The sequence below is a fragment of the Monodon monoceros genome, unplaced genomic scaffold (genome assembly GCF_005190385.1).
Source record: "Monodon monoceros isolate NGI ecotype Baffin Bay Population unplaced genomic scaffold, NGI_Narwhal_1 Super_Scaffold_20, whole genome shotgun sequence".
NCBI classification, from domain to species: Eukaryota; Metazoa; Chordata; class Mammalia; order Artiodactyla; family Monodontidae; genus Monodon; species Monodon monoceros.
This window is the reverse complement of record NW_021703777.1, coordinates 13,885,994-13,898,284: the sequence shown is the minus strand read 5'-3', so window position 1 is coordinate 13,898,284 and position 12,291 is coordinate 13,885,994. Positions and strand designations below refer to the sequence as shown.

At 38.0% G+C, this 12,291-nt stretch overlaps 1 protein-coding gene across 2 annotated transcripts in view; it reads left to right on the top strand.

The window, feature by feature from the left end:
• The window catches only part of UNC5C (unc-5 netrin receptor C), a 402,361-nt gene that overhangs the window by 277,747 nt on the left and 112,323 nt on the right, over positions 1 to 12,291 (top strand). For both annotated transcript variants that reach the window (XM_029234530.1, XM_029234529.1), the window contains exon 4: positions 10,664 to 10,767. In XM_029234530.1, coding sequence (XP_029090363.1) covers positions 10,664 to 10,767 — 104 coding nt within the window. The remainder of the gene's footprint in view (positions 1 to 10,663; positions 10,768 to 12,291) is intronic.

The window sequence follows — 12,291 nt, the reverse complement described above, 5'->3', positions numbered from 1 at the left end:
GACTAGCTCCACCACTGGAATATAAGCTTCACTAGAGTAGGCACTTTATTTTCTTCATCATTATGTCCCCAGTGCCTAAAAACAGTGCCTTGGATGTGGCTGGTGCTAAGTAACTGAAGACATAAGTAAATGGAATGAAGCTGAATTAAATTGTAAGCATATGATAAGGCAAAGTGACGCTGCTATTTCATGCCAATGATTTGTTGTTTCAGTAAAAATGTTTTATCACCCAAGGAATTTGAGGACATCAGATAGACTGAACTGATTGCCCCTGTGCTCCCCCTACTTCAAATTCCCATTACACTTTTGTCTTATTTATTTTCTCCATAGCACTTATCAACTTCGAACCTACTATATACTTATTTATTATGTTCATGACTAGTGGTCTATTTCCGCCAGCCCCTTAGAAAGTAAGATCCACATGGGCAAAAATTTTTGTTTGGTTTGTTCACTCATGAATTCAGAACGCCTACAGCGATGCCTGACACTGTGTAGGAACTCAATAAATACCTTAAAGGAATGGATGAACTAATATTTCTATAGTAGGGGTAGTAGTATCTCCAGTTAAATATATACGTGATCTTGTCGATTATTGTGTTAGTTTATATATACAGAGGTCATTATTTGTGGCCTTGTATGTTACTTTTCCATTTCCTACCTGCCTACTCTACCTTGACATTATCAAAATTAAAAGTACAGTTTAACCAAATAATGCAGGTGTTCTGCGTTAACCAGGTGTTCTGCAAGACTTAGGTTATACCATGAGAGGATCTGGCAGCCTAACACCAATGTCTTGGTAGAGCTCAGCAAGCTTGCCACCACACCAGAATAAATGGCCCATTTACTAACGTGCACTTCTGAGCTGTGGTTTGATCCCCTGTATGACCATTTAAGTCCCCAGTAAATCCACTGTAAGTTACAGGGGCCAGTTTTTGAATTAGATGAGATTAATTGCACAATTTAGACATTTTTAGATAATAAGACAAAATTTTTAACAATAAATGTCTCCTTGTTTCATATAAATCTCAACCGTTATGTTAATTAATCCATCATATGGTTCCTATTTCAAAATTTAAAACCATAGCACATACCTGATTGCATCAGTCTGTATTTTGCCTAACTTATTTGCTTTTGTGTTTAGACAGAAGTTCTCAAGATTCATGGAGGCTCCACAAATCCATAGGCATTTATAGCTCATATTCGTTCTGAGAGGTAGACATCTAATTGATAAAATACCGTCTCATAAGTTATAGTTTGGGAAAAGTCATCCATCTATGTGCTATAGGAAGGGCTGGTAACCCACTGGACGAAAATATGTCATTAAAGTAATGTTTTATGCTGTATGAAATGGGAAGTTTATAGCTAAACTGCTTTTTTGCAAAAAAGCTTGTCTGCAGTCGTGTTCTTTTTTTGTACTCTGAGAAAAGAGCCTTAACTTTTTGATATATCGGGTTCCTCATCCATAAAGTTGGCATGTTTCTTATTATTTACCCCTAAGACATACCTTAAAAAATATTGTGATGACATATAATCATCTTTTTCTGAAAATAAAGGTGCAGTGTGAATAGAAGAGTAGCTTATATGGGGTTTTTTTTTTTCTTCCTCTTCTCTGTAATGGATGTCTTTGGAGTTCTAGCTGTAAAATATTTATTTTTTAAAAAACCCTTTAGCAAAACTATCTGAATACAATATATTTGTCCTATAAATGCCCCAAAGCCAAGAAATAAAGAAGAATGGCTGTAATTGTACTTCCCTTTGCAGGGACTTTGCTTACTCAGGATTTCTGTTTAAATGACCCGGTGCAGTAAGGGATAGCCCATGCCTTGGCAAAACTAAAGACATTGCCAGATAATCTTTCTGCTGATTTGCTCAAATTATTCTAACCTCTGTCCCTGCCCATAACTATGATATTATGAAAGTGTTTGTGATAAATTCATAAGATTGGTCAAAAACATTAGTTTTTTAAAACGTAAAAAGAGGTTGCAAAACAATAATAGGAACAAAATAAAAATCTTTCATCTTCATTCTTGCGTCTTTAAAAAACCCTGTGTCCTAGTAACCAACATTTATGGCATGATTACTGTATGCTTAATTCTATAAGCCCCTGTCCATGTTAACTTTTGTGATGCCTCCAACAATCCTTTGACTAGGATCTGTTATTATCCTTATTTTGCAAATAATGAAACAGAAGCATGGAAACGAAATATTAGATAACTTACCCTAGTCACTTGTTTAGGAAATGGTAAATCTGAGTTTTAAACTGCTCTTTTTACAGTCCAATTCATTGTACAGGTTTGCAGAAATGTGATAGTTCACTTTGCAATCTAACCATAGAGGAAACTTCATGTTTTTGTTGGTTGGTTCATGGGTTTTTGTTTTGTTTTGTTTTATCTTTTACAATATTTGAGAAGAAAAAGCAAGTTAAAAAGAAAACTCCTTCCAACATTTTTTATATACTGTGTCCCTTCCTTTTAAAAACCACATTAGGAGTTGCTGAATACAACAATTTTTTCATGATTTTTTTTTTAAATTCCAGCAAAGATCCTCTATTCCTGGAAAAGAAAATCATGGCAAACTTTTTAGGGTTCTATAGCATTGTCAGGACTTTCACTTTTAATAAATGCTCAAAGCTCAGAAGTCTAATCTAGTTTTCCCAAAGTATGCTATACTGGTTGGTTCATGCCAGTTATTTCCTGTTAACAGCCAGATTTGGTGATTTAAGCATAAGTTATACTCTACTGTGACAACATAATTATCCCCTTTTATCATTATTGGAAGAAAGGCACATTTTTTCCCTCTAAGAACACAAGTATTGTTACTATATGTGGCCATAGAATTATTTTATTTGCTAGAGGAACACTTTGAAAGTACAGTAAAACAGAATTTTAAAAACTAAAAAATGTTTTTACTACCTCTGTTTATCGAGCATGAAAAGAGTTGATTACTGGTTTCTGTCACATATGGGGTCTGTGGCCACCAATCCTGAATTCCTATATGGCAGCATAGAGATGAGTAGCAAGTAAAAAGTTAAGTGAATTGGTTTTGTACCCATGTCTCTATTAAAATTTGGAAAACCTAAGACAGCCCAGGTTGGTGCTATGTTTTAAGAAAAAAATAATTCTTGTGCCTAACTTTCTTTCATTTAAGTTACCTGCCTGTCCCCTAGACACATATGAAATTTCAGTATCTGTGTTAGACAATGTCAGCCGCCAACCTGCACAAAAGTAAGCACTGACACTGGGGAAACACCAACAGGGACTCACTGTCTTAAGAGCCACAGTGTAGAAGCAGGTCTTCTTGGTTCTCACGGCCTCCCAGGCCTCTCTGTCCCTCTTCCTACAGAGTCTAGCACAGTGCCACGCATATCATGGGTGTTCGGTAAATAATCCATCAATCCATCGGTAGTTCTCAGATTTTAGTGCTGTGTGTAAAACACACTTGGGGGCCAATAAAAACTGTGGATTCCTGGAGCCAAGTCTTATTATGAAATCTGCATTTTTTCAAGCACAGCATGGTAATCCCTAAGTTTTTCTTTGTGACACATCGCTTTCAATCATTAGTCTCCCACGCTCGTAATTAATTTGTCTCACTTGTTTATGATTATTTTGACTAACAATGATAATGCCTAATGTTTGTATAGCATACTAAAATTCACTAATACTGGGGGGGAAATGGTGTGGGGATTACTATCTTTTGAGCACATATTATATTTAAGGCATAATGCTAGAGTTTTATAGGTGCCTCTTCCTATAAAACCCTGTAAAATAGTTACTATTATCATACCCATTTCTTAGCTGAAGGAACTAAAGTAAGAAGAGGTTAAGCAGTGTGCTCAAGGTCACACAGCTAGTCAAGGGGTAAAGTCAGAACCGGAACCCAAGTTTGTCCATGCTGAAGATCTTGCTCTTGGCTGCAATGTTATCTTGCTTTACAGGAGCTTTCAGACCTCTTTCACAGTGACCTATAATAAAAAATATATTTATATCATGATCCACTAAATAAACGTATACCCATCTCTTCATACATACAAATACACAGAGGTGTGTGTGTGTATGTACATATAAACATACATAATAATACTATGTATGATCACTTGACATTTTCTATTTATTCCATTTCCTATTTTTAATGCTGGTTTTTAATCCCCTAAATTGAATTCATAATCCTCTAAGGGGTCATGACACACAGTTTGAAAAACTCAACAATAAACCTTAAATTCCATAAGAATAGTAAGGAATATTAGATCCTATAGTTTATAGACCAAATGGCCCAAATGTGTAAGAGAATGACATGTTGAAATTTACTCAGATGAGTAATCATCTTTCATGCCAGAACTCTCTAATAGTAATAGAAACAGTCGTAATGATTTATTACATGTGTTTTGTGCTTCATAATCTTCCAAAACCTTTTCAGGTTCAATAACTCTTTTAATATTCACAAAACTCTATGAGATCTAATATTCACAAAACCCGATCAGATCTAAAACAAAAAGCACCCAACCTTAATAAGGTAATACTATGTCATTTATATCTTATTACTCAATGGAATTTAAGAACTTTAATTTCCATTAGAATAATCTATTGAAGTATACCCATCAGCAAACCCTTAACTTCGTAATATCAGTTTATCACATTGTCAAGATTTTGTCTTTTAAAAAATATTTTATTCTAATAAATCTTTCTGCATAATGAAGTAGCATTGCTAAGGGAATAAGCATTTTTAACAAATGTAAGTTATTTTTCTTTTGAACTTGGAGTGAGAACCTGTTTATTTTCTTTTTCAAAGACAATAGTATCAGCAGCCTGCCTGCTTAGACACCATAGGGAGATCTTTTGCTGGTAGTTTCTCCTGATTTCCTTCCCGAATCAGGAGGGCTCACAGGAGCTTGGTAGTATGACCTGTTATAGTCAAAGCTCCCACCTGTCCAGCCTCGACTTTCCCATTGTAGGCCACTTTCACCCTTTTCAGATGGTGTCAGGCAAAGATGCTCGAGGGAGGTCACTGTGGAGGAGACTTGATTTTGGGCCCCTTTTGTAGATATGCCCTTTGGTGTGACAGGCTTTCTTGCATGCTATTTTGGGTAGGCATTTCCTTCCCATCTCTCCATGGAGAGAGAAAATTAGTTTTGTCAAAGTAATTCTCAATGCATTCATAATCATCAAAGCTTTAATATTCATCTCCTTTTGTGATGTATATTATATTGCTCCCTTGGATTTGTACAAAGAATTTTCTGATATTTTTAATATGGAATCTTCTGGAACCCATCCATCATCCTATTTTTCTAACTCTTACCCATACCTGTATATTGAAGTGTACGAAAGTTGCATGAAGATTGTCATAAGAGGAAAATATATAAGCTGTTCTTTTCAAAGATGCATCATCTCCTAGATTATTGAAAAATAATTTCTTCTATTATTTCTCTTTGATAATTGGTATAAATCCTTAAAGATCTTATCTTATTTCACAAAGGATAGGCTGTTTTCCCCTAAAATGCATATTTAAAATGTTAGTCTACTCAGGCATAGGCCCTTATGACAAAAGAGACCTTCAAAAGCATCCCATCATTTACTTTCATTTTACAAATGAGGAAGGTGAGGCCACAGAGTCTTCAAACTCCCAGGTAGCCTCCTTTTCAGCCTACCACATTGTCAAAAAGCAGAGTCCATGTTTGTAGAATGCCATGAAATTAGTGGGTTTCACATCATAAATAATTTGTAACCACAGTATTATTATTGTGCAAAAAAATTCATTGACAGCATCAGAATTCTACCATAAAAAATGAAATGCCGGGCTTCCCTGGTGGCGCAGTGGTTGAGAGTTTCTCTGCCTGCCGATGCAGGGGACGCGGGTTCATGCCCCGGTCCGGGAGGATCCCACGTGCCGCGGAGCGGCTGGGCCCGTGGGCCATGGTTGCTGAGCCTGTGCGTCCAGAGCCTGTGCTCCGCGGTGGCAGAGGCCACAGCGGTGAGAGGCCCACGTACCACCAAAAAAAAAAAAAAAAAAGAAATGAGATGCCGTGTACACCCACACATGTGTGTGTTCTAAAAGGCTTTCTTTGATTACTGTGTAAATGGTAAATAGAAGTCCATATAGTTTCAGGTCTGATTCTACATCTGCTAATTGGATTTCTCTGTATGGATTTAGTAAGCCAATATTCATGTTCTTAAGTAAACATGTCTCTGAATGCATGCATATGACAAAGCTGATTTTTCTTTTAATTGATGGAGTCAATGACTAAATCAGAGGTAAGCCAAGTTTACTTTGCAAAAGTAATCTAGGTTATAATGAAAGGACTTTATACTTATTTTAGTAGCAGCCTTAGAACTAATGGAAAGAAAACAGAAATGTAGAATCCTAAAGGTCTTCCAAGGGCAAAAAATTCATCTTTTTCCTGACAGGAATGCCCACATTATTCTAAAACATTCTGTTTTACATCTAATTCCTAGCTGACAAGTGTCCATTTTTCATGCTTATCCATTCATCACCCTCGTGTTCTCTCTGCCTGCAAGTCATCCAGCCTGCCTTCTATCACATCTCTCCAAATGATAAAGGATATGCTTAAAATGCTACTCACCCCCTTACAGAGTACCGTGGAGGCATATGAAAGGAGCAGCTGCCATGCTGGACAGCGCAATATATTCTGTGCTCTTTACACAACCTGAAAGCTAGAGAAGAGGTTTTGGGCAGGAATTAAAAGGAATTTTCAGGAAGAAGTACTACTTTGTTGAGGGTTAAATGTGAATCATTTTAGAAATTAGATAAAATTTACATAGAGTTTAAAATTAAATAACATCAAAACAACAGAATTATATGGTATTCAGTGATAGTTCAGTTAAACCTGTCTTTTGAAGTACATGACTCTGATGTGTGGTCACCATTCTCAATTAGGAAATGAGGATTCTCAAAAGGTGTGCCTTCATATGGCAGGAATTTGAAAACTGTGCCCAAAACTATACCATATCCTAAGAAGAATTATAGCCTGCTCCATTCGAACCCATCATCCCTTAATGCTGACTTCCATCACCATAAAATCTTGCAAAAGAGTAGGAGTTCTCCTGATGGTCATTTTTCCAATTCCTGTGCACCCTCAACTCAGCTGGGCTTCTACTCCCCCTTCACTCCTAAATTCCCCAAACTTCTCCTTCTGAGTCCTTTGCTGCATTTGTCCTGTTGGCCTCCCAACTTCTTAAAACTTTATTCTTCTCTTGGCTTCTCTGACACTTGTCTCTTGGTTTTTCTCTGACGTCTTTGCTCACGCCATATCATTTTTGCAGGCAGGTTTTCCTCTTGAATGTTGGTGTCCTCTTTTTTTTTTTTTCCCTGCCCTGGTAGTGTCATCTATTTCTAGTGCTTCAGCTATCTCCCAGACAATGAAGCACAGATCTTTCACCAGGCCTTCTTTTCCAAACTCTAGACCAGTGGTTCTCTACTTGAGGTGATTTTTCATGTCAGGAGACATTTGGCATTATCTGGAGGCATTTGTTTTGCCATGGCTTGGAAGGGTGCTACTGGTATCTGTTGGGTAGAGTCCAAGGATGCTGCTAAGCAACTTGCTGTGCACAGGGCCACCTCACAACAGAATTATCCAGTCCCAAATGTCAGTCGTGCTGAGGTTGAGAAATCATGATATGGACCTACTGGACTTTTCCGCTTGAATAGCCTACAGCTGCACCAAACTGAACATGTACCAAAATAAATTTGCTATCTTTCTCACCACTTTCCTGCCCAATTTGGTATTATTTCATTTAATGATGGTATCAACTTAACAATTGCAGTAGCTAAGAATATAGTATTATCTTTTCCTCTTCTCACTCTCCAAATACCTAGGTCTTCCTCAACATATGATCTATTTATTACTAGAATCTGCTTTCTCCCCTTCCTGTCCACTGTCACTAGCTGAGTTCAGGACCCCGTCATCCCTCCTGATCTATTCAAATGGGTTCCTAACTACCTTCTGCTTCTTCACCACCACCTCAATCACACCGAGGGCAATATGACATCCTATCTCCCTCCTCTGCTTAAAAGCCTTTGAGGGTTTGCCATTCCTTAGCATGGCAGGAAGGCTTTTCATAAATAGATCTCAGCTTACCGTTCTAGTCTTGATTCTGAATCTTACATATCTTCATCCTAAGTACCTAATAAAGTGTCTGCCTTAAGGAGATAATTTACAAATGTTAAAGGAATTTGTTTTGACTATTTGGATATATATGTGCCTCACTCTAATTCTCAATCCTTATTTTGTGATATGCTGGTTAGTTTAACTGAGAGTCAATATGTTATTTGATTTGAGAACTAATTCCAGTCTTTAGGTCTTCACCCTACCCTGCATCAGATGGGAGGTTTGTGGTTTTTTTTTTTTTTTTTGCTGTACGCGGGCCTCTCACTGCTGTGGCCTCTCCTGTTGCGGAGCACAGGCTCCGGACGCGCAGGCTCAGCGGCCATGGCTCACGGGCCCAGCCCCTCCGCAGCATATGGGATCTTCCCGGACCGGGGCACGAACCCGTGTCCCCTGCATTGGCAGGCGGACTCTCAACCACTACGCCACCAGGGAAGCCCAGATGGGAGTTTTTTAGAATCATTTTTCACCAACAAGATATACCCTGTCAAGAACATTTTATCCCATTAAAGTTATTCACTCCTGCTATTGCTTTTATTAATACTTGGTGTTTTGCCAAAATTTCATCTTAATGCAGATTAAAAACAAAGAGAAGCTACTATATGAGAAAAGAAAGAGTAGAAGAAGTTTTAATGTTTCTGTTGAAAGGACACAAATCAACCAAAAGAGATGTGAAGGGATGTGTGGGACAGAAAAATACGTATCAAATCAGCAGGTTCTAACGCAGCATCAGTTATTTTGCTGTGAGGCTTTGAGTAACTTGAGAAATGTGTTTCTCATATGTAAAATAAGGACCTGGTTTAGATAACTTTCAAGTTCTAGTAACTCTGTGGATTTTAAGTGTTCATTCCTGCAACATACTCAATTTCTTGATAATCAAATTAGAAATGCCCTTCTGACAGAAATTCTGTCACCATTTGTAGAGTCTCTTGTCTTACTTCAGACCCACCTAGATCCAGTTATCTTTTCACAGCCCCTAAGCTCTTGAAGGTTTTCTTCTGCCAAGAAATTCAACCAAATGGCAAATATATGACAATGAATTTTTTTTGTCAGTGCATTTTCCAAGTGGTGCTTTCTAATAGCTCCTTGACATTAGAGGCACACCTCCAGAGTCTTCAGATTTCCACTCATTAGTTCAGTAGGCTGAAATGGTGCTTTTAGATTCTGAAGTCGTTGCTGGGGACATGGGATGAAAGGAAAGACGCATTAACTTTTTACTAAAATCGACTGGGTAAAATTCCAATAACTTTTCATGGGAAGGAGCTGAAGAGTACATATATGAAATAATTTTTTTGCTTTGCTTTAAAAAAAATGCTGCTTCAAAGCTCTATGACTGACTCATGTACTTTTTAGCTTTGGTGTTTAAAATGACAAACTGGTTTCTAACATTTTCGTGTCCATCAATAGCAGTTTTTAAAATTGTACTGCATATTGCTGTAGCAACTATAACTATATAAATCAGGGGTCCCCAAACCCTGATCCCGTGGCCTGTTAGGAACCAGGCCGCAGAGCCGGAGGTGGGCAGCGAGTGAGCAAAGCTTCATGCGCGGCTCCATGTCGCTCGCAGTACCGCCTGAACCGTCCCTCCCTCGCCAACCCTCCCCCGACCCTGGTGCGTAGAAAAACTGTCTTCCACGAAACCGGTCCCTGGTGCCCAAAAGGTTGGGGACCACTGATATAAATACATAATTAGATTCTTGGTATGTTTGAGCAGAAATGACTGTTTAATCTTCTAATTGCAGAATGGTCACATAATTTAGATATTGAGATATTTCTGGACTCATCCCAATAGTTACTCTTTTCCCTGTCTTGTGTTTGAGACACCTCAAGAAGCTATATTCATTCTTTCAGGACTCCAGCGTTCTGTTTTTCACTCTGAACAGAAACTTGCTTTTGAGTTATTTATCAAAAGATCTCAGAGCTATTACACTACAATAGTTATCTATTGGGAAGAAAGAAAAAGTAAGAATATACCTAAGGGACTTCATGAATAAGCATCATGACAATGGGATTCTTTTGATTAAAAATGTGATCAGTGGGCTTCCCTGGTGGCGCAGTGGTTGAGAGTCCGCCTGCCGATGCAGGGGACGCGGGTTCGTGCCCCGGTCCGGGAAGATCCCACATGCCGCGGAGCGGCTGGGCCCGTGAGCCATGGACGCTGAGCCTGTGCGTCCGGAGGCTGTGCTCCGCAATGGGAGAGGCCACAACAGTGAGAGGCCCGCGTACCGCAAAAAAAAAAAAAATGTGATCATTATAGTTGATTATTAAGAAATAGTAAGGAAATGCAACGAATGAGTTTCACTAATTGTTAGAATGAGGATCTCCAAAGCATTCCAGTGAAGATTAAAGTAGGAACAGTTAATAGCCTCCAAGTTTCATAATTTCCAGTACACAGAATATAATCACCCACATTATGGTACAGTACTAACATGATTAAAAAATACAAAGAAACATAAAATAAGAAGCTGCAGAATGTTTATTGTACTTCCAATAAATGAATAAATGTTAATTAGTTTTGTCTTATATTTTATTACTGGTGCTTTCCAGATCTGCGGAAGACATTTGAGCAGGAACCCCTGGGAAAGGAAGTATCCTTGGAACAGGAAGTCTTGCTCCAGTGTCGACCACCAGAAGGGATCCCAGTGGCTGAAGTGAGTAGCAAAAATTCTTCACATTTAGCAATTGGCACTTAAGTTATTCTAACGGAGGCCTAGTCCATGGCTAACGGTGCAGTGAATCAGGGTATGGCATGATGAATGGTTGGTAATGGAGTCCTAACTGCTTGCTACTGGCAATATAGATTGATTGGAAACTGATTAATGACTTGGAGTCAATTAGAATGCCCCACTGGACAAAGCCACAGGCAGCTTGGTTTAATTTTGTCACTGTCTTTTAAGAAATCAGAAACACTGTTTTATTTTACCTGGCACTAATTATAGAGAAAGGTGGTATGACTTAATAATGTACCATCAATTTTATTATTTTTCTTGATACTATGCAAAAAATGTAAGAAAGGCATGTGTGTGTGTGTGTGTGTGTGTGTGTGAGCCTGTGCACTCCACATATATATTTCCTGCTCTGTGATATATTTATGGACATACCTAAAAGCCATAGCCACACACCATGAATAAAAACATGTATGAGGAATGTCCGTTAGTTTCATCCTGTAAGCTTTCCATTAGCTCTTTATTTTCATTTTCTGTTTTTGGTGAAACAAAGCCTATTGATAGTTAATGAAATATTACAAATCAGATTTATACCATGACTTTTTATTAGCACCAAACAATAAAATGCCCATTTTTCTGTCACAGTCATCCATATCTCCAATGTATCAATGCAAAGGCTCTAAGTGGCACTCTTAATGAAATTTCCTTTTTTCTTTGAAAGAAGAGAGCTGTTTTTTGCCTTGTTCCTGGCACCCCATGGCACTTTAGCACTGTATCAGAGACTTTGTATGATTATTGCTGTTTTATCCAGCCACTCCAAAACCTTATCTTCCAACACTGACACACAATATGATTTATTGTGATTATAAAGTAGGCAGCTCTTCTCTATTCAATATTTCCTTTCACTTAGGACAATAAGTGCATCTGTCTCCTTAACTGTATTTCTAAAATTCTAATGCAAACCTCCACCATTAAACTATCTTGAAGACCAAAACATATCCTGAGTAACATAGGTATCCATAGACTCTTCTTGACTTGATGTTTCTTAAAGAGAGCAAATCCCTGCAGAGATTTCCAGTGAGGAGATTCTATAACTTCTTCATTTTCTTGGTCTCCTCAGCAAAGTGGTTCACTTTGTCAAGGAGTAAAGATTCAAGAGTGCAAACTAATTGGCTGTGAATTTTATCTGTATCATCACTGGGGAAGAGACCAATTAACACTTGGCAAGCTCAAAAATCATATACCCATTTGACATTCACAGAACTATAATGTGAGTATTTTTCCTTTTTCTGGAAGTCAAGAGAGAGATCAAACACACATGCTTGAGAGCAGGCTAATAAACTCCTGTGTCGATTATTTTCAGCACCCTTAGAATCACCAAGATCAGAAATCTAATGAATACCTTAACGTGACATGTTACAACTGTCATTTGCTCAGGAGGGGCAGATAAATTAAAGAAGAAAGGGATGAAATGTAACGTGGTGAGTTAAGGGATTATAAGATTATTTT